Raw genomic sequence first — 27,752 nt, 5'->3', positions numbered from 1 at the left:
TCTTTTGACTGACTCTTTGTACAACCGATAAAAGGTAGAAGCACAAGATTGTAATAAACTAAGGGTAATTTTCACTTGTTGTTTAAGACCAAATGCAGCAGATAATTTATGCACCGAAGAACATTGAGGAACCACTCAGGATAGTGCCTGATAGACAAATATTAGCTGGAATGCCATTCTAACATTGCAAATACAACATTAGCATTCATTTTGAGAGGACTTCATTGTAACAGCAAGGATGTAATGCTGAGGCTTTATAAGGCATACATCAGATACATTTAGAATACTCTGAGTAGTTTTGGGCCCCTTATCTAAGAAAGGATGTGCTGGCACTGGATAGGGTCCAGAGGGGGTTCATGAGAATGATCCCGGGAATTAAAGGAATTTTTTTAGCCAGAGGGTGGTGAATCTGTGGAATTCATTGCTACAGATGGCTGTGGAGGCAAATCATTGGGTATAGTTAAAGTGAGGTTGATAAGTTCTCGAGTATTAAGGCATCAAAGGGAATAAGTCAGGATAATAGGGTTAAGAGAGAAAATAAATGAGCCATGAATGGCGGAGCAGACTCAATGTGCTGAATGGCCTAAATTTGCCTCTATGTCTTAAGATCTTCTTCCTGAACCCAATTCTGACTCTTTGTAACCAGGAGTTAAAGGAGGCACGGTGCAGTGTCTCAACCTAAACACTGATAGATCTTCTCCCCTCACCACAGATGCTGTTCTTTCGGCTGAGTTCCTTTAGCAGGTGAGGAACTAGTGTAATATCCACCCACAAAGCTGCACTTCGGATGGTAAATTTTCCTCAGGATGCAACGGACTCTGGAGACTTGGAACAAGCGCCTCTGACCCTTGAGCAATGCCACCAATTGAGCCAAACTAAAATGAACAACGAGGTGAATTAGCCTCAAGGCTCTTGGGAGAGTGTAACTCTGGCCAAAACCAGCCATCTCAACAAGGAAACCTAAACATGAGGCAATAGAATTGCGAGAGCCTGAAACAAAAGTATTTCTTCAAAATAAATTAATGGAAAGTCTTATTGTGACAAGGCAATTTTCCTTGACAATGTCACTTCCTTTTCAGGAAGTACATGGACAGAGTTGAGCAGTGAGACACCATTTCCCGGAATGGAAATAATTGAGGGATTCCTCAAGAACACACATTCTTGTCCTAACATTGATTACTAAGAAGATGTTTGTACAGCAAGTGCTCTCTTGAGACCATTTTGATAGCAGGAGCTGGATTCAAGCCATTAGCCTTGTTGGGCGAGAGTCAGGCAGCGCTGAGAAGGAACTTCAGGCCTGACTATTGTACCCTTCTTGAAGTTGTCCGTGACCATAAACTGCCAAGGGAAAGTATAAGGTGTATTATTGTGCCCATTCTCATGGACACATGGAGATACTAGCAGTTTCTCGAACTAATCGCCACCTCAGTATACACTCACTGCCCACTTTATTCAGGGTTTCCATGGATGCTGCCAAGCCTGCTAAGTTCCTCCAGCATTTTCTGTGTGTTGCTCGGATTTCCAGCACCTGCAGATTTTCTCTTGTTTGTTAATGAGAGAGGTCAAAGAAGAATGATGAGACTGGCTCAAGCTGACAGGAAGGTGACAATAACTCTAATAAACACACGTTACAACGGTGGTGTGCAGAAGAACGTCTCAGAACACACATTAGGTCGAACCTTGAAGTAGATGGGCTCCAGCAGCAGAAAATGATAAAACACACTCAGTGGCTACTTTGTTAGGTACACAGGAGGTGCCTAATAAAGTGACCTTTGAATGTCATGACACCATGACCACTCTGAACTTCTTTCTTGCTTCACTTGGATCAACTTTATTAACTTCATTCGTCACATACATTTAAATACATTAGGAATTTGCTGTGGTGTGTTTGCGCAACATGCAACAAAAACAACATTCAACAAGAATAAAGAATTATGTAAAACATATGTTGGAGGTTAAAGTACAGAGATGGAATGAAATGTACATAAATACTAAATACAATGTAAACAGCATTATAAAAAGTAGCTGTAAGTGTTTACAGTCCAGTGATGGAGGTAATAGGCAGAGGCGGTGGGGTGGGGGGGCGGGGTTAACAAGAATGGTTGATCAGATTAACTGTTTAGGAGAAGAAGGTTTTAAGATGGCATGAAATTTTTGTTTTAATAGCACTATAGCACTTTCTAGAAGGGAACTTTTGGAAAAGGCAGTATGCTGGATGGGTGGATGATTTTTCCTGCCTACTTCTTCATCCTGGATAGATAGACTTGCATTCTTTCTTGTAGGAATTGTATACTATTTATGGTTAATTTATGTATTTCTGGTGAATGTTGTGTGTCTGATCCAACATGCCTATGATGCTGCCCCAAGTAAGTTTTCCATTGCACCTGTGTATACCTGTGCTTGTGCAACGCCAATAACTCAACTTTTGACTTTCAATCTCCTTCATTAACAATGAAAGCTTTGAAATAAATTTTTGACAAAGTGAAGGTGACAGGGTTTTTCTCCTGACATCTCACTACTGTAGGTGGCTGAGGTTGATTTTATTTAGCAATTCAGGTGAAAATAATAACTTTCACAGGGAGAGATTGCCGTGGTTTCCGATTCTCTCACACTTCAGGTTTTCTGTTTTAAGTATCTGTTCTTATTGGAAGTCTCAACCCTGTGTCGTCTCCTGGGATGCAAAACAAGTACTCTCAGAGGCAAATTTATGAGGTACCTAATAAAGTGGCCACTGAGTGTATGCTTGTAATCTTCTGCTGATGTAGCCCATCCATGTCAAGGGTTCAAATTGTTGTTCTACATGACACTTCTGTAACATGTGGATATTTGAGTTACTGTCATCTTCCTGTCAGTTTAACCAGTCTGACCATTCTCCTCTGACCTCTCTCATTAGCAAGGTGTTTTTGCCCACAAAACTGCCATCAGTGGGATTTTTTTTGTGTTTTCTTGCACCATTCTCTGTAAACTCTAGATACAGCTGTGCATGACAATCTCAGAAGATCAGCAGTTTCTGAGATACTCAAATTACCCTGCCTGGCACACATTTCCTACCCCCTCATTTCTTCCCCAATCTGATGTTTGGTCTGAACAACAACTGAACTTTTTAATGACGTCTGTATGTTTTTATGCATTGAGTGGTTGCCACATGATTGGCTGATAAGATATTTGCATTAATGAGCAGGTGTACCTAATAAAGCAGCCACTGTGTATTTAACATCCTGACTGATCTTCCCACCTTCTGAAACCACGATAGCCCTCGGAACAATTCTGATTTGGCTTTGTCGTTGTGGTTTGTAATAGTTTTTTAGGCTATTTAAGAGCTGGCCACAATTCTGTGGGTCGGATTTACACATAGGCCGGACCGAGAAAGTGGTGAGAGAATCCTTTCTTAAACAACATGAGGTTTTATTGGCAGTTCATGCTCACCATCACTAATGTGCTTCTTAAATTCCACATTTATTCAATTAGCTGAAACTGAAGTCCTATGACTGCTTTACTGGGGCTTGAATTAATGTCGGCAGATAACTAGAACAACGAATAACCACTCTGCTACTGAGGGCTGATTGTAAGCAGCATTCCCACACCACAGAACAAAAGTAAAATGCCAGTCTCTTAACTCGGAGAGTCATAGAGCACGACAGAACAGAAACAAGCCCTTCAGACACCTAATCTGCGGCAAACTATTACTCTTCCAAGTCCCATTGACCCACACCTCCCATCCATGTACTTATCCAAATTTCACTTAAGTATCATAATTGAACCTGCATACGACAAAATCCACTGGCAGCTCATTCCACACTCACACCATCCTCCAAATAAAGAAGTTCTCCCTCAGTTTCCACTTAAATAATTCACCTTTCACCTTTAATTTATGACTTCTACTTCTAGTCTCACCCAACCTCAGCAGAAATAGCCTAGTCACATTTACTCTATTTATACTCTCATAGTTTTGTATGCTTCTATCAATTCCCCCCTCATCCTCCTATGATCAAAGAATAAAGTCCAAAACGATTCAACCTTTTCCTATATCTCATGTCCTCAAATTCCAGCAACATCCATGTAGATTTTCTCTGTACTCTTTTAATTTTTTTGATATCATTCCTATAGGCAAATGACCAGAACTGCATATAATACTCTAAATTGGGGCTCACCAGTGTCTTATAAAACTTCAACATAACTCCCATTTTGGTTTATGAAGGCCAAACACTCACTTTATGACTCTTATGCCACTTTCAAAGAATTATGTATTTGCAGTTTCTCTGTTCATGTGTGCAGGATCACACATTTCATACAGTTCTCATGAACATTGAGCTGCACCATTTTAGTTCATGCTAATTGGGACAGTTAGTGTAATACTTTACAGTGCCAGTAACAGGGGTTCAATTCCCGCCACTGTGTGAAAGGTGCTTGACCATGTGGGTCCTTTCCAGAGCTCTGGTTTCCGCCCACGTTCCAAAGATGTTCAGGTTGAGGTTAGTAAGCTGCAGACACGCTACGTTGATGCCAGAAGCATGGTGACACTTGCGGATTGCCTCCCACAGACTGTGTTGGTCGTTGACACAAACAAACCATTTTACTGTATGTTTTGATGTTTCAATGTACATGTGACAGATAAAGCTAATTGTTACAGCTCTGCTGGGGCACAGAATAGTAGCTGAAGGGGAGAAGAAGAGGAAGTATGAGAGTAAGGGCTAGTGCAGAATAAGGATGTAGGCGGATGTAGGATGTGAGCGGAAAACAGAGAGGGGTGGAGTAGTAGGTGGTGGGGAGGAGAGGGGAGAGTAGAGTGCAACTACAACTCAGAAACAGGTCTTTCAGCCCAACTGGTGCATGCTGACCAATCCCCATCTAAGCTAATCTCATTTGCCCATGTTCGGTCCATATCCCTCTGCACCTTTCCTATCCATATACCTATCCAAGTTCCTTTTAAATATTGTTAATGAAGCAGGCTGAATCATTTCCTCCAAAAGACCATAAGCCGTAGATGGCTACTCAGCCCATCAAATCTACTTCACCATTCGATCATAGCTGATTTATTTTCTCTCTCATCCCCATTCTACCACCTTCTCCCCAAAACCTTTGACACCCTTAGTAGTTAAGGACCTGTTAATCTCCTCTCTAAATATACCCAATGACTTGGCCTCCACAGCTGTCTGGGGCAATGAATTCCACAGATTTGCAACTCTTTGGTTAAAGAAATGCCTCCTGATCTCTGTTCTAAAGAGATGTCTCTATATTCTGAGGTTGCGCCTTCGGGCCTTAGACGCTCCCACTATAGGAAATGTTCTCTCCGCTCTATCTAGGGCTTTCAATATCCAATAGGTTTTAATGAGATCTCCACCCCATAATATTTCTAAGTAGGGTCAGAGGATGAGTACAGGGCCAGAGGCATCAAACACTCCTCATACATTAACCCTTCCATTCCCAGATTATTCCATTCTGCCTAGACCATTCAATTTTGTGTGACAACAAGCAGTAAGCCCTGACCTGTGGCAATTTCACCAAGCAGGGTGGCTAATCTGGCAGAGGATGACCTGAATGTTAGGATATCCAGGAAGGAGGAGAGAGAAAGAGAGGTAGCTCCTGTATTTACTGGGAAGTAAATCAAGAATGGTGTCACACGCAGGGAGGACATGCTCACGATGATGGACATTGGTTCTCAGTGGACACGCAGAGTTTCACTACAAGTGCAAGTGGTGAGATGTGACTGGTATTCCTAGGAATGTACCTGAACATGACTCAACAACTTTAGCTGAGCCCATCACGAAGGAAATCAGAAGAAATATAAATGATAATAAGTACACTTACTGTACCAGTGGAAACTTTCTGTTTGCAGAGCAGGCCGTGTCAGAACTCCCACCACCTCACTGATAGTGGTTGCCGTAGTGACGCTTGGTATGTACTGTAGTAAAGACTCACCTCGCATGCTGGTGCAGTGCTGTATTCTGAAACACAACATATTACCAATCCATGGCCGCTGCCCGGGAACCTGGTGGTGTAAGCCTTAATCCCACACTGTTCAGCAACAGTGATTACTCTTCAACCATCAGGCTCCTGAACCAGCATGGATAATTTCACTCACCTCAACACTGTACTGATTCCACAATCCATGTATTCACTCTTAAGTACTCTACAACTCATGCTCTCAATACTTACTGCTTAATTATTTATTAATAATCATTATTATTTCTTTTTTGCACATATTTTTACAGTTTGTAGTTTCTGCACACTGGTTGTCCATCTTTATTGTGGGCAGTTTTTCTTTGATTCTATTGTGTTTATTTGTATCCACTGTGAATGCCTGCAAGACATATGTGAACTTTGACAATAAATTCACTTTGAGCTTAAAATATTGAATTCAACCAAATGACAGGCCATCAGTTGAAAGGAGAGAAGAGGAAAAGAAGGACATGATCAGTCAGTGAGATTTACAACCATTCTTTTGTGTTAAGCAGGAACTTGAGGCTGCTCACCCTTTTCACTGCTGACCCCTCAATGAGGACTCCTGACTTTCCCTTCCTGAAGTCCACAACCAATTCCGTGGACTTACTGAAGTTGAGTGCAAGGTTGTTAATGCGACACTACTCAACCAGCCAATCTTGCTCCAGTACGCTCCTTCATGGCCAATCTTCTGCTGGTATACCATCTCCAAGTGAAATGATGATATTTACTCACTAGCCTGTCCCCAAAGCCATGTCATTTGGTCCATTGTTCCACCAGAATCTCCATAACGAAGACAGCTTGTGTCAAGCCCTGGTGAGACTGTATCTAGAACACTATAGACTGGTCTACTCTCCCTGCCAAGGGAAGGATATACTTGCAATAGAGATAGTGCAGTGAAGGCTGAGAGGGAAAATAAATCATCCATGATTGAATGGTGGATAGTGGGCCAATGGCTACCTGCTCCCATGTCTTATGATCTTACAACTGTCACAGATTCATGAATGGACCTCTCATATGTTAAAGTTGAACTCTTGATCACCCAATCTACCTCTCATGGTCCTGGCACTTTATTTTCTGCCATTTTCAGTAACAGTTATTACCTTGTAACCATCAGGCTCCCAAACCCGTGTTAGTAACTTCACTCATCTCAACTCTTAACTGATTCTACAATCTACAGACTCACTTTCAAGGACACTTTACAACTCATGTTCTCAGCATTATTATCATATTTGTGCAATTGTCATTTCTGCATATTGATTATTTGTCAGTCTTTGATTATGTGCAGTTTTTCTTAAATTCTATTGCATTTCTATATTTTTCTTTAAATGCCTGCAAGAAGATGAATCTCCAGGTAGTATATGGTAACAGATAAAGATAAAGAAAGATTAGTTTTATTTGTCACATGTACGTAGAAGCATACGGTAAAATGCATCAAATCAAATCAAATCAGTAAGGATTGTGCTGGGGCAATCATAGCTTCTGATGCAAACAAAGTTTGCCACAATTCACTAATAGAGGAGAAACATTGAAAATTTGGCTGAATGGTGCTATAATGGGGGCATAGTGGTTAGCACAGCACTTTACAGATCAGGTAATCTGGGTTCAATGCCCGCCACTGCCTGTAAGGAGTCTATATGTTCTCCCCGTGACGGGATGGATTTCCTCAGTGTGCTTCGGTTTCTTTCCACAGTCCAAGGACATAATGGTTGGTAGGTTAATTGGTCATTGTAAATTGTCCCATGATTAGGCTCAGATTAAACTGGGGGTTGCTGGGCAGAGCAACTCAAAGTGCCAGAGGACCTATTCCACACTGTATCTCAATCAATATATAACAGAAACTTATTGCTCAATGTCAGCAAGACTTAAGAGGCGATTATTGACTTCAGGTGAAGGAAACCACAGGTCCATGAACCAATCCTCATTGGAGAATCAGAGATAGAGAGCGTCAGCAACTATAAATTCCTCGGTGTTATTATTTTGGAGGACCTGCACTGGGCCCAGCACATAAGTGCAATTACAAAGAAAACACTCAAAGCCTCTACTTCCTTAAATTCAGCATGACATCTAAAACTTTGACAAACTTCTATAGATGTACTGTGGAGAGTATATTGACTGACTACATAACCTGGCATGGAAGCATCAAAGTCCTTGAATGAAAAATCCTACAAAATTATTGGATACGGCCCAGTCCATCATCTGAAAGCCCCCACCTGACCATTGAGCACATCACTATGAAAAGCTGTTGTAGGAAAGCATTATCCATCATCAGAGACACACCTGCCACCCAGGTCATGCTCTCTTCTCACTGCTGCCATCAGGAAGAAGATACAGCAGCCTCAGAATTCACACACCAAGTTCAGGAAGTTATTACCCCTCAACCATCAGGCCCTTGAATCAAAGGGGATAACTTCATTCAATTTCATTTGCACCATCATTGAAATGTTCCCACAGTACAGTATTTAAGATGGCACCAGTAACTGGCGACTCTGCACGTGCTCTGCTGAGCAAACTGCCCTCTAAACTATCCTATATCCGAGAAACTCTTAAACCTCCAATAAGCTACATCTAGTAAGATCAACAACACCCTGGCAAAGTCACTGACCCAGCTGGAGATCATCGACACACCAGAGTTGCTTCAACTCCAGACTGTACCTGGACCCGATTATCGAGCCCGGGGCTCGACTGGAGCGAAGGCCTCCACAACCGTGACACAGTTCACGGACTTGTTTCAGCCGGCAGCCAGCCCTCCGGGATTAAGTGCCAGCTTTGGGGCCCAGGCCCCCAACAGTTGGAAGTGGCACCCGGCCCGACCTGGAGTGCCCAACGACACGACCTGCCGATCCATCCCCGCGGGACGCGTCCACCAATCTCAAAGAGCTGCCAACAACACACTGCATCGATGGAAATCTGGAAAGATGCCCAAATTACTGAGGAAGTGTGGGAAAAGAGCTGGGCTGCTGATCAGATTGAAGCGGGGGGGCTTTAGGATCCCTCTGCCTACCATTTTCTTTTGTACTTCAGGGAGCGCAAAGCACAGAAACAAATATCACTGTGATGATTGTACTCTCTAGTACCAATTGTTTGATGACAATAAAGTATTTGTATTGTACATCCTATGGATTCACTTTCAAGGACTCATCTCATGTTCTCGATGTTTATTGCTCACTTATTTATTATAATCATTTCTTTCTTTTTGTATTTGCAGTTTGTTGTCTTTCCCACTGGCTGAATGGCCAAGTTGTTGCAGTTATTCATTGATTTTGTAATGTCATTATTCTATGGATTTTTTGAGTATGCCAACAAAATAATGAAGCTCAGGGTTGTATATGGTGACATATATGTACTTTGATAATAAATTTACTCTGAACTTTGAACTCTGAACCCCAAACCTAACCGTATGTCTTTGGTATGGGGAGGAATCTGAAGCAGCTGGAAGAAAGCCACATGGTCACAGGGATAACATACAAACTCCTTACAGACTGCAACAAGAATTGCATGCCAATTGTGATTGCGGGCATTGTAAAGCAATTGTACTAACTACTACTACATTGTACTCTACTCTCTTCCTTCATTCACCACTCTAGCTCCCCTCTTACCTCTTCTCCTCACCTGTTTTCACGTCCTCCTTCCCTTTCTCCCATGGTCCATTCTCTTCTCCTATCAGATCCTTCTTCTTCATAGGTATAGGTACAAAATTAAGGGAGGGAAGTTTAGGGGAGACATCAGGGGTAAGTTTTTTACACAGAGGGTTGTGAGTGCCTGGAATGACTTGCCAAGGATGGTGGTGGAGGCTAAAACATTAGGGGTATTTAAGAGCCTCTTGGACAGGCACATAGATGAAAGAAAAATGGAGGGTTATGGGGCAGTGTGGGTTTAGTACTTTTTTAGGATTATATGGGTCAACACAACATGGAGAGCTGAAGGGCCTGTACTGTGTTGTAGTGTTCTATGGTTCAGTGCTTACCTTTTCTACTTAGCACCTCCCAGATTCTCACTTCATCCCCACTCCTCCACATACCTACCTTCCCCTCTAATCTGGCTTCACCTATCACCTTCTAGCTTGTATACCTTTCCCCTCCCCCACCTACTTATTTAGGTTTCTTCCCCCACCCCCCTTCCTTTCCAATCCTGATTAAGAGTCTTGGTCCAAAACATCAACTGTTTATTCCTTTCCATAGATGCTACCTGACCTGCTGAATTCCTCAGCATTTTGTACATATTACACTAGACTGATTATGGACTTACTTTGAATTTCAAAGTTTTTGAACAGTACATTCTTGGGCCTGCACTACCCCTCGGAGTCAACAGCAAGACCCAGTGAGAAGGAAGCAAATTGTAACCAATACTTGTCTAATGGGAGAAATCGATTGAGAACTGCAGATGTCGGAGACAATTCTACAGATCGTTTTAGTCATATATGTCAACATTGGCCACTCACAGATTATCAAAGGTTAATTCAGTGCACTATGGCAATTTGCCCAGTTCTGGTTTATAACGATAAACTCAAGACTGGTTTTATTACATGGTGCAATGTGGAAACATCTCCACTGGCCCCAAATGGAACAAGCATTTTTTTTAAATTTATCCTTTACATGTTAATCACAATGACTGACTTTTACTTAGTTACAGCACAATCCACTAAACTAATTTGTTCTGGGAAAATGAGGAACTAATTAATGACAAGCAGCATTTTGGCTAACCACGGCTACACTGAGATTTCAGCATGCCTGTGGCTCTTATATCAGGAGTATTGCTGAAGTTCACTGAGTGCTGAGTACTATGAGGTGAGATTGTGAACAGGAGCAACACTAATAAACTTGAAAACTTTCCCTGTGCTTTCTGTTGACTGTGAAAAGGTGAAGATCCCAGCTGAAGCTAAGTGCTGAGACTTTATAAGGCATTGGTCAGATTGAATTTAGGGTACTGAGAGCTGTGATGGGTTTCTTATCTAAGCAAAGATGTGCTAGCATTGGAGAGCATCTAAAACAAAGGTGGTTCATGAGAATGATTCCAGAATGAAAAGTTTAACATATGAAGAGCACTTAATGGCCCTGGTAACTGCGCTCGTTGGAGTTTAGAAGAATGAGGGGGATCTCACTGAAACCTACTGAATATTGAAAAATCTAGATTTAGTGGATGTGGAGAGGATGTTTCCTAGAGTGGGAGATTCAAGGCACAGCCTCAGATTAGAAGAACGTCCCTTAGATCAGAGATGACAAGGATTTTTTTAGCCAGGAGCTGTAGGATTCATTGCCACGGACAGATGCACAGGACAAATCATTGAGTATATTTAAAGTGGAGGTTGATAGGTTCTTGAATAGTCTGGGTGAGAAGGCAGGAGAATGGAATAGAGAGAGATAATAAATTGGCCATGATAGAATGATGGGCCAATGGGCTGAGTGGCATAATTCTGCTCATATATTTTATGATCTTTTGGACATTGTTTTGAGAATCTACATTGCTAATCTAGTGATATTACCACTGTACCACTCCTCACCCTGGCTGGTATTTGAAGAGTACTGGATGGCATACAAAGAGAGGTGTGATGCTGCAGGGGAGCTTTCACAAGGCTGTTCCAAACAAAGAAGGAGAAGGTGTTTCCATTGGCTAAACAAGTTGGCAGCTAGAGGCAGGGACATGAGGTGTAAATGAAAGGCAAAAAAAACTGGAAACACCAAATATCTGAAATCAAAACAGGACATTCTGGAAACATGCTTAGCAGGTTAGGCAGCAGCTCTGGAGATAGAAAGTAAATGTTTCCACCCAATGAGCTTTCATGAGCTCTGGGTGCTCTTTCAATGATCTGCTGAGTCTTTCTAGCACTCATAAGCAGCTAACCATTGACTTCAGAAAGGGAATGTTGAGAGACCATGTACTAGGTTTCAGAAGTGGCGAGAGAAGGCAGCTTCAAATTCCTGGGTAATAACTTCTCACATTACCCCATCCGAGGCCCAGCATCACCAAATATTCAAATAAACTTTTACAGTGGCACTATAGAAAATATCCCGGTTCTTGCATCACGGACTGTAACATTAATTCAATGGACAAAAATGCAAAAGGGTACAGAGAGTAATGAACACAGCCTGCTCCATCCTGGGCACAGTCTTCCCCACCACCAACTGCATCCACAGGAGACACTGACTCAGTAAGTCAGTATCTATCATTAAGGCTCCCCACCATCAGGTCCATGCCCTCTTTTTACAGCTACCATTGGGTAGGAGCTACAGTAGCTTGAAGTCCCACACCACCAGGTTCAACAGTAATTGTCTGAGCCCATATGACAATTTCAGGAGCAGGTTGATGTGTTACTAACCCTGGCACAAACTGTCCAGCATTAATTATACAAATAAGCATGGCAGAATCTCAGATGGTAATGAGGAGGCGTACAGGAATGAAATAGATCAACTCAGTGTGTTGCAACAACCTCGCACTCAACGTCAGCAAAACAAAGGAACTGAATGTGGACTTCAGGAAGGGAAGGTCAGAAGACACATCAGTTCTCACTGAGTACTCAATGTGGGGAGGGTGAGCAGCTCCATCTTCCTGGGCATCAGCATCTCAGAGGATCAACCCTGGGCCCAAACTATTGAAGTAAACATGGAAAAGGCATCATTATAGAAGATTTAGCATGCAAATTTCTATTGATGTCTGGCGAAGGTCATTCTAACTGGTTGCATAAACACCTGTAATGGAGTTTCCAGTGCACAGGATCGCAAAAGGCTTTAGAGGGTTGTAGACTTGGCCAGTTCCATCATGGGTACAACACACCCCATCATTGAGGATGCCTCAAGAAGGTAACATCCATCACTGAAATCCCTCACCATGTAGAGGAATGTTGTTATCTGTGAATGGATTCCTAATGGGATATGGATAAGGACTGGATTTAGGTATGGGGTCAATGAACAGTTCCTGATAGGGGAAAGATCCTGATTTGAGATTAGGTCAAAGAACAACTCCTGATGGGAACTGAGACCATTTTGATGCTTGAGGTAGCTTCATTGAATGGGACATTGCTCCAATGATATTGCACAGTGTTTTTCTTTAATGCTGAGAAGAATTTTTTCTTGTACATACATTAAAAATCACAATGGTTTGAGATTTAAGATTCATATTTAAGATTAGCTTAATTTGTCATATACATATCAAAACATATGGTGAAATGTGTCATTGCATCAACAATCAACACAGTCCAAGGATGCACTAAGGGCAACCTACAAATGTTGCCTTACTCCCCATGTCAGCTTACTTACCTTAACCCATACGCCTTTGGAATGTGGGAGAAAACCAACGCAATTACGGGGAGAACATACAAACTCTTTACAAACAGTAAAAAACAGGAGAAAATCTGCAGATGCTGGAAATCTGAGGAAATCGCACAAAATGCTGGAGGAACTCAGCAGGCCAGGCAGCATCCAGGAAGAATACACTCAACATTCCTCCAGAATCTTGGGTGTGTTCCATACAAACGCTGGTGGGAATTGAACCCCAATCTTCCGATCATAGGTACAGTAAAGCATTACGTCAACTGCGATGCTACAACACTACCCAAAGCAGACTGAGCACAGAATCCCCTTTTCAATATCAACCAGACTCACTGTCGCTCAGTGAGCCAATAAACTACAGTGAATGTTAAACAGTCGATTTTCTTCTTCAGGACTGTCCTGAAGAAGGCTGTCAGCCTAAAGTATCGACTGTTTATTCACTGCCATAGATGCTGCCTGACCTGCTGAATTCCTTCAGCAATTTATGTGTGTTGCTTTGGATTTCTAGCATCTGCAGAATTTCTCATGTTTGTGAGTGTTAAAGGTTCCTGGATGCCCCAGTTCGTGAGATCTGAAGTAGGTTTCCTCATCTGATTAGCAGGTTAGATCTACTAGTTATTTTCTGCCCATTACACCACTGGCATTTTGGGAAGCAATGAAGGTCTGTTCTTGGCCATCTTCTCTATTGTGCCCCCAGCTGAGGTTCAGGGTCCTCATTTCTACCTCTATAGTATGGCACCAAGTTGTCTTTTTCTCCTGCGTTTCCTCCGCCTTTCAGGGATCAAATGAAGTGCTGTCTTGCGGATGAAGCTGGCCTTTCTTCTCATCACGTAACACTGCCTTGCCAAATGATGCTGCCCAAGTAGGTGAAACTGCCGGTGCTGGGTAAGTCAACACAATATGCCTTGATAGGAGGAGGAGACTTTACATTGAGGAAATGAGATCTAGCCATATACAAAATGGACAATGTGTCTGCCAGTGATAATTTGCAGTGATAAAAGACTAGACTCCTTTTCAGAAGTGCTTCACAATTATTTCATTGATATTAGAAGCAAGTTGACAATTTCATTACACTTAGAACAGTGAAAACTTGCACAGTTAAAGCTAAATGCTTGCGGCAGAAAGCCTGACAACTAGAACGGAACTTGAATGCTCCAGTCCCTAGGTAGATCTAATATTTTGTTATGTTAAATTCCAAACAGCATTTCGCACAGTGTATTATTCCTCGTAAAATGTCAATATTTATGCAAAACTCATTTTTTAAAATAAATCACTGCGCTGAATGCTTGACCAACTTGTAAAAAATCAGTTTTACGCTTCATTATATTGATTAATGCGTCAGTTCATGCAGGAACTAGAGGCTGGAAGAGGAACCAATGCAAGATTTCCACCACCCCCCAGTCTCCCCCTCCCCCCAAAACAGTCTCGGAAGTTTCCTAGGCACTGGGTGAAAATACAGCAGAATGCATCTGCAAACAGAGAACTCTCAGTTAAACACCATTGGAAAAGTGATAAGGCCTTTCTTATCTGCAGCAGGACTGGTTATGTCATATTTACACAGGAGGATTTGGCCCAAATTCAATTTCGGGTAGTGTCAAACCAGGTCAAAGCAAGCAATCCCAGGGTTTTTTTTACTTGCGGCTTAAAGGCGGATCCAGTTTTGCAAATTAGCTAAACATCTTGCAGGATAAGGAGGGGGGTTGCTTCAGAACTATGGCTTATATTTATCATTCTGGCCTACTTTTTCCCTGGTTACAGCTAAGCGTGCAAAACAAACAATTCTGGGCAGCCGTGTACAGGAACGTAAACCGATGCAGACAAATGCTGCAGGGCACAGGCTGTTGTGCTGCAGAGTGAAGCAAGGCGCAGCCATTATGTTGTTGTTTAGTTCTGATTAAATGTAAGTTTGGTCTACCAGTCTACCATATATTATAGATCTGGCAAATCTCAAGACGTACAAACAAGCTGGAGGAACTCAGCAGGTTGGGCAGCATCCGTGGAAATGAGCAGTCAATGTTTCGGGCCGAGACCCTTTGTCAGGATGGCAAATCTCAGTTGCCATCCAAATGGTCTACCCCCCAATAAATAATTTTCAATTTATATTGTTGGATTTCAGGATCGATCCTTGGCCCCACGCATTGATGCAATCACAAGGAAGGCAGGTATGGAGGCTCCATTGAACAGAATCACAGGAGGTTGCAGAGTGTTGTAGACTCAGCCAGCTCCATCACAGGCACAACCGTCCCCACCACTGAGGATATCTTCAAGATATGGTGCTTCAACGAAGTTGCATAAATCATTAAAGACCCTCACCATTGAGAACCTGCCCTCTTCTCACTACTACATCGGGGAGGAGCCTGAAAAGCCACACTCAATGTTTTAGCAACAGCTGCTTCCCCCCACCATCAGATTTCTGAATGGACAACAAACACTACATTGCTTTTGCTTTTTCTGCACTATTTATTTAGCTTGGCAATTTATAGATTTTTATGTCATTGCACTGCTTTGGGCCACAAAACAACAAATTTCATGTCATATGTCATGGATAACAGATCTGATTCCAATTCTGATTCTGAGGGTGTTCCAAAGAGCCAATGGAGTATGTTGGAAGATTGGTAGAGAAACGTGGCAAACTCAAGCAGTGACAATGACCAAATAAACATTTATTGTTGGAAAATAAATATTGGACAAGACCATGTGGGATTGTGGTAAGGTCTTTTTTTTTAATTAAAAGCTTCTGCAGTGATTTGTCATGCAAGTAAATCACGTGCTGTGTCAGTGGTTCAGAGAATTCACCAAGACCCATCTTTCATTCTTAGTGTTGGCTTGGAAACACACAACATGCTGGAGGAAATCAGCAGGTCAAGTAGCTTCAGTGGAGGCAGATGGACAGTCGACATTTCAGGTTGTGACCCTTCATCTGGACTGAAAGATAGAGGGGAGATGGGCAGCATGGTTAGTGCAATGCTTGACAGCTCCAGCTGTAAGATCAGGATTCTACTTCCCCACTGTCTGTAAGGAGTTTGTACATTCTCCCCATGACTGTAGTGAGTTTCCTCCAGAAGCTCCAGTTTCCTCCCATATTCCTAAACCATATGGTTAGGGCTGTTAAGTTGTGGCCATGCTATGATGGAAACAGAAGCATGGTGACACTTGCAGGCTGCCCAGCATAACCCTTGCAAATAACATATTTCACTGTGTGTTTCAATGTTTCGACATGCATGTGACAAGCAAAGCTCATCTTATCTTTATACTAAGTATAAAAAGATGGAGAGGAGGAGTAGAGCGAGAGCTGGACAATGGTAGGTAGATCCAGGTTTGGGGAGGCGGAGAATAGGAATGGTGTCAGAGCCGGGAGGTGTCCGAGGGCTGAAAGTGATAAGAGAGGAAGGTAAAGCATGGAATCAAGGTAGGGAGGTGGGGAGGGTCGTGCATGGGAGGAGTGTGTGGGAGATGGGCAGACATTGGGGAAGGGGGAAGAGATGAAGTGGATTAGAAGGAGAGAGGGAGAAAAGAGGAAAGGACAAAAGGACAGAGGGGGACAGCTGAAGAATTTATTGTTCATGCTTCCAAGTTGGAGACTGCCTAGGCAGAATATGAGCTACTGTTCCTATAATCTTAATTTAACCTCAATATGGCAGTAGATGAGGCCGTGGAGAAACATATCTGTGGGGTATGGTGAGGAGAATTAAAATGGCTGGCCACCAGGAAATCCTGGCTAGTATGGTGGATGGAGCAAACACCTGTGCAGATATTGGTGGCCGTGGAGAGGAGTGCACGGGTGTCTCCACCCCAGACAATGGAACAGTAACCTGTCCACCAAATCACCAAACTTCAACAGTATATACAGCCACGTTCCTAAAGAAGGTTTCTATACATTTTTGATTGTTTGTGACTGAACTCTGTTTTTATACATGACTTTTGAGAATATTCAATCAATTACAACTGTGCTGAGGGTTTTTGAGTTTGGGTGACTGTTCATTCCACAACCTTCTCTGAACTAGCCAAGGGTGGCAGCCTCCACAGCCCAGAATGTAAATAAGTCAAGCTCATGTATTGGTGCAGTGTCGGTTTAAAACCTTCTGACACTTTGTTTTTCTTTTGCTAGTTACTGTTTCACACAGAGAAAATCATTTTAAACTCGTTACTGCCTATTCCCCGGTCAGCTAGGAAAGGAACTGTTCTGCGCACGTAGGCAGGAAGTGGAGTGTGCCCAAGCTGAGTTAGCAGGGAGCTAACAGGAGAAGGAAACTTCAGAGATCTATTTCCCTTCCTTCCATCCGTTCCTTCCTTACACGTCCTCTCTCAGGGGACTGGAGTGTGATTCAGTGTTATTCAGTGTGGTTCCTTGTTCTGAGGTGGATGTGAGTTCGAGGCCCACAGTGAGTGTTGAACACAAACTAGACTGATGCTCGCAGGGAAGTACAGAGGTTGAGCTATCTTTTGGCTGGGTTATTAACCCTAGCCATTGTGCCTTCTCAGAGCAGGGAGAGGATCCAGTGACCACATTCATATGTAGAGGATAAACGTTCTCTCCAGTTCCGCATAAATCCCTCAGTGAAACACCTGATGAAGGGTTTTGGCCTAAAACTTTAACTGTTTACTCCTCTCCATAGATGCTGCCTGACTTGCTAAGTTCTTCTAAAACTTTGTGCGTGTTGCTCAAGATTTCCAGTATCTGCAGAACCTTCTGTATTCAAATCATTGCAGGATTGAGGTTTGCATTCACCCACATCATTACAGGCTGTGGATTTACTAAGAAGATCTGGAGGTGGATGCAAATGTCCCTGTCCTAGATTATCCCCAGCAGATACATAGAGAGGATTCTCTGATCCATTGGGGTGCACACCAAGAGTGACATCTGCTGGAAGGCCATCAACTCGGTGAATAGCACTCTTTGTTCTGTACAAAACCTGTTGATCTGCCAGCATACTGAGATGTCCATGAGGGAATGCTGCTGACTGGGACATTCCAGACTTCAGGAGTACGTGCTAAGGGATGCACTGAAACTCAGTCTAAGCCTCTGTGGGACAGGATCTCATTCTGGACTCCTTCCATTAATGGACATGGTGGGGAAGCCCCTCCGACATCGAAAAGGGGTAGCACCCCATGGTGCCAGAGGAGTGGCAATGGAACTTGTTATTAAAATAAAGTTTGCACTACTGAAAGTGTTGGGAATGATTACGAAGACATTGTAGTGCGTTTATTCGTGTTATACAAATAAAATACAACTTTTGAAATGAGAAAGGGCATGTGAAAGGGGGTGTGATGGTGCTTGGTGATAAGGCAGAAGGGTTAGGTTCATCAGGACCATTGTCCACAAGCCTCATCAGATGGTGGTGCCGCACTCCCTAGCTCTCTGCTGTAATCCCACTGGCTCGGACCTGCCCTTCTGGGATTGGGGCAGCTGTGGGGAAGCTATTGGTATGGTATTGGTATATTATTGTCATCTGTACTGAGTGCAGTGTAAAGCCTGTCTAGCATACTGTTGATACAAATCAGATCATTACACGGTGCATTAAGATAGAACAAGCTAAAACAATAACAATCCAGAATAAAGAGTAAAAGCGAGTGAAAAAGTGCAAGGCAGGTAAACGTTACAGTGCCAGATCATAACGAGGTAGATTATGCGGCCAGGAGTCCCGCTTATTGTACAAGAGCCTGATAAAAGTGGAATAGAAGCTGTCCTTGAGTCTGGTGTACGTGCTTTCAGGCTTTTGTATCTTCTGGCTGATGGGAGTGGGGAGAAGAGAGAATGTCTTGAGGCGGTAGGGTCTTTGATCATGCTGGCTGCTTACTGAGGCAGCGAGGAGTGTAGACAGAGTCCATGGAGGGAAGGCTGGTTTCTGTGATGCACTGAGCTGTGTGCACGACTCTTCAATTTCTTGAGGTCATTTGCAGACTAGTTGCCATACCAAGCTGTTATGCATCCAGACAGAATGCTTTCTGTGGTACATCATTAAAAATTCGCCAGCCTTTGCTTGAACTCATCACGGTGTTGGAACCTCAGCAGGCCTCCACTCATTGTTTTGGGCTGTGTGATCCACTCGACCCAGACGGGCAAGAAATAGAAGCAGGAGTCAGCTGGGCTCGAGGTTTCACTTACCCCAGCCAGTGATGTCTGCACAGGCTGTTCTCTTAACAGTGAGTAAAACATCACGTTCCTGGATCATTTCAGCAGACTGTATCATCAGCAAGTCTTGAGCCGAGAGAAACAAGGTTTCTGGGACCACTTTGCAGAAATTTGGAGAGGGATACATCTGCAGAAATGACCCATTCACAGCAGGGCAAAGAAGACATTTCTTCATGCAGATGGTGAGGAATCTTTGGAATTCTCTACCCAGGATGCCTAGTGTTCAACCAAGATGGAGATGGACAGATTATCAGATATAAAGGATCAGACAAAGTAGAAAAAACAGCCATGATTGTATTGGACGTGACAGCAGGAACCAGAAGCCATATGGCCTGTTCTTGCCTCTGTTGCTAATATTCCTACTGTATATTTGCATTGAAAACATCTTCTCTACATGGTGCATTCTTTCCCAAATTGGAATTCAGAAATCAGGATGCTGCCTACATGATTTATGAGGCTAGACTGAGTGAGCTAGGGACTTTCTCTTTAGAGTGAAGAGGGATGAGAGGTGACTTGAAAGAGATATTTAAGACGATGAGGGACTTAGAGTGGAAAGCTAGAGATAATCTCCCAGAGCGGCAATCGCTAATAAGAGGGGGGAAAATGTTAAGATGATTTGAGGATAGTATAGGGATAGGGTTTTTTTTAACACAAGTAATGGTGAGTGTCAGAAACATCCTGCATGCAGTGGTGGTAGATGCAGATACATTAGGAGTATGTAAGAAACTCTTAGGTAGACACATAGGTAATAATAAACTTGAAGGACTATGTAGGAGGAAAGGATTCGATTGATCTTGCAGTAAGAACCTGTACTGTGCTGTGATGTTCTATGTTCTATGAAACAAGCCTTCACCAAACAATGGTGTTGACAAGATGGAGTCACAGTGCGGAGTGTCCTTACCTCACTTCTCCACCTTGGCTCCACAATCGCTAAGTAGCAGCTGCACTAATCATAGCAGATGTTCTCAAATGATGTTCAAGTGGAAATTAAGAACTTTCCCACACCGACATAGAAATGAGAAAGTGAAGCAGGAGTAAACTGATCAACTGTGCAAGTATGTTCTACCATACAGCATGGAAACAGGTCCTGTGGCCCAGCTCATCTATGCTAACCATATTGCCCATCAAGCTGGTCTCAGTTGCCTGCATTTGGCCCACATCCCTCTAAACTTTTCCTATCAATGTACATGGCCAAATGTCTTTTAAATGTTGTTATTGTACCTGCCTCAACTATTGACTCTGGCATTCCATACACCCGTCATCCTCTAAGTGAAGAAATTGTCCATCAGATCCCTTTTCCACTTAAATCTAAGCCCTCTCGTTTTTTAGCTTCCTTTTCCTGGGGAAAAAAAGACTGTGTGTGTTCACTCTATCTCCATCTTTATTTTATACACCTCTGTAAAGTCACCCCTCAATATCCCACACTCTATTGAATAAAGCCCCAGCCTGCCCTAGCTCTCCTTGTAACTCAGCGCCTCGAGTCCTGGCAGCATCCTCGTAAATCTGCCATTCTATAAGGTCACGGCTGATCTAATCTTGGCCTGGCAGCATTCCCACCCTCGCCCTGGTATCTTTTGACTCTTTTTGCTGTTCAAACCCCTACAATCTCCACCTTGAATTCACTCACTGACTCCACCTTGTTGAATTGTCTAAATAGTTATTTTCATTGTAGTTTAAGTTTCTTTATGCTTGCTTATATGTCTTATATAATTACCTGTTAGTGTGGAATTGTTCAATGAACTTATAGTAATTGTAGTATAGCTAGTTCTGTATTTTTCTAGAAATTTCTCTACAGCCTCTGTCATGCCCCTGTATCTAACTATTTCATAGATCACTTCTCATCAATGAAATCTGTTTGGTCTGGCCTAGATTTTTAAGTATAAGATTATTACAACCTCTTTGCTCTTTGTCTTTTCTTTATTTGTTCTTTGCTTCCTCCCTTCCTTACAATACAGTAAGTTGATTACTGTTATTTCTTTGTTAAAAAAAATCCATAGCCACAAGATTCATGCCTCATTCTTGACTTCTGAAGACTTCAATAAGATCACCTCTCTTTCTTCAAAGCTAATGTTCTGATTTTGAAATATATCTTCCCTCTCTTTAGCAATTTTTGAGTAATTCTTTCTTGCCTTCTAATGGTTTTCCAGTCCTCAGACCCATGATTAATCTTTGATGCATTGTCTGCTTTTTCATTCAGTTTAAAGACTATAGATTATAAAGATAAGCTTTATTTGTCACATCTACATCAAAACAACAGTGAAATGTGACATTTGTGTCAATGACAAACACAGTCTGAGGATGTGCCAGGAACAGCTCAAGAGTGTGGCCACACCTGGCACCAACATAGTATTTCCACGACTTACTAACCTTAACCTGCAAATCTTTGAAATGTGGGAGAAAACCAGTGCACGTGATAGAAACCCACATGGTCACAGTGAGAACGTACAAACTCCTTGCAGACAGCAACAGGAATCGAATCCCAATCAGAGATCACTGTCACTGATGATCTGAGGTACCATCCTTGTCTTTCTGAATTAGCCATGGTGTACCCTTCACATGAAGTGTTTCTTTGTGTCCAGAATGTACGCTTACTGAGGTTTATCTCCTTGGGTAACCCATGCCTACTTTTCCATCGACTGTTGTCCTTTTGTTGTCTATTTTCACAATCCACATTAGCTACCACTGTAATTGACTCTATGTTTAGAACACTAGTTTCAAGTTTCTCACCTTCAAATGAATTTTCCATTTTTGCTTTACTACCATCAGAGAGAAGGTACAGGAGCCTGAAGATCCACACTCAATATTTTAAATATAGCTTCTTCCCCATCACCGTCGGATTTCTGAACAGTCCATGAACCCGTGACTAACAAATACCTCATTATCCATCTTTTGCACCATTGATTTCTTTTTGTAATTTATAGGATTTTTTTATGTCTTTCACTGTGCCACTGCTATAAAAGAACAAATTTCATGACATATGTCAGTGATAATAAAGCTGATTCTGATTCTGAAATTCTATAATGTTATAATCACTATTTCCATGGGGACCTTTGCGATGAGATCACAAATTAATCCTACCTCATTACACAGCACTAGATTTAAAATAGCCTGCTCCTTAGTTGTTTCCTCAATATATGGATCTAATGCATTAGATAAATCTATTCTTGCCAATTTGATTTGTCAATCTACATAATGATTAAAATCGCCAGTGATTACTGCAACACAAGAAAATGCAGGTGCAGGAATCTGAAGCAACAAACAATCTCCTGGAGAAAATTCCAGCAAATTGTTTGTACTGGATTATTGATTTTCACAGCCTCAGTAAAGCACCCAATATGATTTGACGCCTGTCACCCTGAGCATTCTCTCTTCTTCCCCCATCCCATCAAGCAGAAGATACAAAAGCCTGAAAGCACTTATCTCCAGACTCAAGTACAGCTTCTATCCAGCTGTTATAAAGACTATTGAATGGTTCCCTGGTATGATAAGATAGACACTTGACCTCACAATCTACCTCATCATGGCCTTGCACTTTATTGTCTGCCTGTACTGCACTTTCTCTGTAAATGCAATACTTTATCTTGCATTCGTTGTCCCTTATGCTACTTTAATGGTCTGCTATGATCTGTTTGGGCAGCACACTAAACAAGCTAAGTTCTTGTGACAATAATAAACTAATTTACCAAATTTGCAGTACAGTATCATTTTTCCAAGCCTTTGTTAACCCTTGGTTTATTGTCTTCCTAACTGGATTGTTTTATCTGGAGCCTCGGAGGCTGAAGGGAGAGCTAATAAAAGCTCATAAAATTATGAGAGGCATAGATAGGAACTTTTACCCAGTAATGTCAAATAGTGGAGGGCATAGATTTCTATTGAGGCAGGTAAAGTATACAGGAGATTTGCAAAGGAAGTTTTGTTTTCACAGAGTGTGGCGAGTGCATGGAACAGGCTGCTAGATAAAGCAGTGGAAGCAGACAGAACATAGAACCTACCCTTCTTAACCTAGCTCTACATTCTGTTATAGTCTCATTGTAGCCTACAACAACCTTCTACAACTTCACCAACTTCAGATCAACTGCAAACTTACTAACCCACCCACCCACTACCTCATCCAAGTCATTTATAAAAATCACAAAGAGCAGGGGTACCTGAACAGATCCCTGCAGAACACTACTGGTCACAAATATATATGGAGACACAAGGAACTTCAGATGTCTGAAATCTGAACAACACACAAGATGCTGGAGGAACTCAGATGGGGAGAGGCAGCATCCATGCTGCAAAATGGACAATGACACCCTTCCTCAGGACCCTTCTCCCAGTCCTCGTGATGGGTCTCAACCTGAAACATCAACTGTCTATTTCCATCCATTGATGCTGCCTGACTTACTGAGTTCTTCCAGCACCTTTGTGCATTAGCAATCATCTATTATCCTTCTCAAATTGTCCTTGAGAAGGTGGTGGTGAAAGCCATTATTCATCAACTGTTTTTCCCCTAAACCTTACATCAGTCCTGAGCTGACTCATGTTCTGTCTGAACAAGCTCGGAGCGACGTGGCACTTTTTGCTTGCCGTAGACTCTGGATAGTTCCAATTGGGAACAGTGTTGTGTTGCTTGGTTAAACAGTACCCTCATTATGTGTTATTAGACTGTCAAGAATCCTTTAAAATTCAATTTAACAGTGAGCAATCTAGTCTACACAATAATTAAAAAATCAATATCCACAAAATATTACACTGGTGCACAGACTCCAAACCTTAATACTACAAAACAGCAGGAAATAAGGCAATGTACGCCAAGGAATCACACAGGCAATTTCTGATCCCACGTATAACTCCCTGTGGCTGCCAATTCCAGAAATAAGGTGGCCATCTGAATATATCAGTAATCATTTTTACAGTTGACACCTTTGTTATCAGGAAAAGGATTCAAAGTAATAACAAGGATACAAAAGTACAATAATGACATTTAGTAGGTGCTTGAACAGGTTGAGAAGGATATGGATCAAACATCGGTAAATGGGACTAGCTTAGATGGACATCTTGGTCAGTATAGAGTTGGGCTTTCGGGCCAACTCATCCATGCCAACCATGTTGTCTCCTTGAGCTAGCTCCATCTCCTTGCTTTTGGTCCAGATCACTTTATACCTTCCCTTTATCTGTGTACCTGTCATAAATAAATAAATGTATTTTTTTAAATTGAACTTTATGGTATATTTTATGTTTTGCACTATACTGCTGCCACAAAACAAATTTCACCACATGTCAGTGATGATTAACCTGATTTTTATTCTGAATCAGCAATGCCACACTGTCTGTTCACAAGATCCCAATTCAACCATTTCCTGACCAACCAACAGCAGAAATAGAAAATGGGCAGCATGGCCACTGATTCACTGTCGTGGTGCGAGAGTGACGGTGGAGATGAAGTGATGACATTCCTGCATTAGTAACTACAGTTCATTGGCTGTTGTCCATGTTGGGAGATGCTGAGTTGAGAGGGCCTCTGTAATGGCACCATTATCCTCCCCATGGAGCCCTTGGGAGTTTCCTCATAGTCACACAATACAGCGACAGGCATCCAGTACCCACATTCTCTAACCAAATACTGAACCTTTAATCTCCCAACATTCCCATCAATCCTCCCACTGACCGAGAGAGAAGTTTACAGAGAGAAGCTCACTATTCTGTGAGTTGACACGTCACTGGGATTGAAAATGTACACAGATGTTGCTGACACTCAAGGGTGTGAGGTATAAGGAAAGGTTGATTCGGTTAGAGTGTAGGAGAATGAGGGAAGATTTGATAAAGATATACAAAATTATGAAGGGTATATTTAGGGTAAATATATGCAGACTTTCTCTCCTCAGATTAGATGAGACTATAACTGTTGCCTCGAATTAGGGTGAAAGGTGAAATATTTAAGGGGAACCTTCACTCAGAGGGTGTATGACAGTGGAATGAGCGGCAGTGGAAGTGGTGGATGAGGTTCAGTTGCAATACTTAAGACAAGTTTAGGTAGGTATGTGAATGGGAGAAGTATGTGTAGCTATGGTTTGGGTACAGCTCGATAGAGCTAGGTTGGCACTGACTAGATGGGCCAAAGGGCTGTTTCTGTGGTGTGGTGCTCTATGATGCCATTTGGGAAGAAACTGGAGCACCTGGGACCACAGGGAGAATATCAAAATCCAGCTGAGGATGGGAGGAACCGAGAGACAGCAGCACTACCCGTTGCATCACAGCATCACCCTTTCTGTCTGAGACATGTCTAGTTTAAGGGCAGCATTTTCCCTCCTTCTGAGAAAAGATGTCAACCTGCAGTCATTAATGAAGAGGTTTCAGACCGGTTACAGTTACAATCCTCCCCTGAGGAGCCTGTGCTATAATTATCCCATCCACAAATATTGAAGGCACAACCAAGGAGGTGCTAAGCTTTCAAAATCCTATGGATTCTGCTGTTGGCACCAAGTTCATGGATGCCCTGGTCAACACTGCAGGGGGTATTCAAATTATGTGGATGTGACTTTTCTCCTTAAAGTGGAAATGCTGCTCACACCAATGGGACCACTGTATTATTCCATCCTTACTCTGTCCAACAGATAATCCTCCCATATGTGTTGACTCCAGTGCAGAGTACTTTCTGTCACCCTGCTTAATCAGGCTAGACTGCTACTGGTTTTCTGAATATTTTCTTGGTGCTGACACTTACTCCAACACCTTTTACCCTGCTCTAAGATCAATCTAACCCTTCCCTGCGAGATAACCTTCCATTTCTCTATTATCAATGTGCGTATCTAAGAGGTTCTCAAATCTCCCTAACGTACCTATATCTACCTCTACCACCTATCTATATCTATATCTGCTCAACGCACCCACCACTATCTGTGTAAAAAACTTCTTTCTGACATGCCCCCTATACTTTCTCCCAATCACCTTAAAATTAAGTCCTCTCGTATTAGCCATTTCTGTTCTGGCTACCCACTCAATCTAAACCTTGTATCATTGAAACCTGTCACACACAGAATGTGGATCATGAGACCGCAGCTCCTCACCAACTAAGGAAGAAGAGTGGGAGTTAATTTAAACCCCATGCTTGGCATTGCATCATCGTCTTTAGACAAAGCAAAGAAAGCCCTTTGGGTGGCCCATAAGAACACAAGAAGCCACATTCTTTTGGCCCAGAGTGTAATAAATCTGTGGAATTCATTGCCCAGGGTAGCAGTAGAGGCTACCTCATTAAATATTGGGCGCCATGGAAACCTAACGGTTAGCGTGATGCTATTACAGCTTGGGGCATCGGAGTTCAGTGCTCATTTCCAGTGCAGTCTGTATTCCTCATTGTGGAATGCGTAGGGTGTCCCCAGCTGTTCCAGTTTCCTCCCTGAATCCAAAGGCATAGCAGGTAGGTTAGTTGGTCATTGTTGATTAGGTTAGGGTTAATCAGGTTGTCAGGCGCTGTTGGTCATTGTTCATTAGGTTAGATTAAGTCAGGCCTACTCCACACTGTACCGCTAAATAAAATAAACAAGACATGGTTAGATAGATTTTTTTTTGCATAGCAGGAGAATTCCTGCTATGAACAAACTTGTAGGTGAATGAGGGATATTCCTGTTCCTATTTCTGATGTTCTTATGGCCAAATCAGGCACTTGTTAGAAGTTAGCACAGAGGATCTGGGACTGGAAAGGGTTAAGTAACTGTTCCAAAGTCAGCCGTATGCAAGAGTCCCTCTTTTTCTTGGCTGCCTGGTGAATTAAAACCTGGAACGCTGGAGAAAAAACTTCAACTGCAAGGATCAGGACTGGCAGAATGTTCAAGTTCAGGCCTCCCCCTCTCCCCAACAGCCCTGCCCCCAAATCCCTCCCCTGCAACACACAAGTGCCTTGCCTGGAGAACAAAAAAGTGCAGACAATTTCCTGACTGCCTGTAGGTGGGAGACTGTAGAGGTTGTAGGGGAGGGATGTGGTCTACTGTTGGACAGAAGGGAGCTTCCCTTTTTTTAAATGCCTGATTTAGTCAACTTGCAGCCTCCGCAGTGTCTGGGATTGATCACACTTGAGGGGTGTTGCTTGTCAGTGCTTTTGACTTTGAACTCTAACCTGCTGAAGTTCAGAGTGCTTGGAACATACCATCTGCCAAACGGCAACGGGGAGGGGAGTTGATGTGGGTGGGGGTGTGCTGCAGCAACAGAAAGTCAGGAGAAAATTCCCACATTTTGTCCGGGTCTTTCATTTAGCTTAGAATAACCACAACCCTGCTGTCTCCCTCCCTCTGGGGTTTACTGGCAGGAAGGCTTTTCCCTTTAACCCTTCAACAACCATGTCACCCCAGGACCATCTGAGTGCCAAAAAGAGGGATGCCACCAGAAAGACCAGAGTAGCTCAGGGGATTGGGGGAAGAGTGAGAACATTGCCA

The 27,752-nt window shown here is 42.6% G+C and overlaps 1 protein-coding gene across 11 annotated transcripts in view; it reads right to left on the bottom strand.

Moving 5' to 3' along the window:
• nfixb (nuclear factor I/Xb) overlaps nt 1–27,752 on the bottom strand; it is a 392,155-nt gene that overhangs the window by 266,631 nt on the left and 97,772 nt on the right. Inside the window, exon 3 of one of the 11 annotated variants that reach the window (XM_059991882.1) lies at nt 15,917–16,130. The exons of the other annotated variants lie outside the window; for them this stretch is intronic. Coding sequence (XP_059847865.1) covers nt 16,078–16,130 — 53 coding nt within the window. The 3' untranslated portion in view covers nt 15,917–16,077. Of the gene's footprint in view, nt 1–15,916; nt 16,131–27,752 lie in introns of those variants that run through there. 11 annotated transcript variants of the gene reach the window in all.

This window comes from Hypanus sabinus, chromosome 16 (genome assembly GCF_030144855.1).
Source record: "Hypanus sabinus isolate sHypSab1 chromosome 16, sHypSab1.hap1, whole genome shotgun sequence".
Lineage (NCBI taxonomy): Eukaryota > Metazoa > Chordata > Chondrichthyes > Myliobatiformes > Dasyatidae > Hypanus > Hypanus sabinus.
Note: the sequence above shows the minus strand (reverse complement) of the source record. Positions and strands in the feature narration are given on the sequence as shown.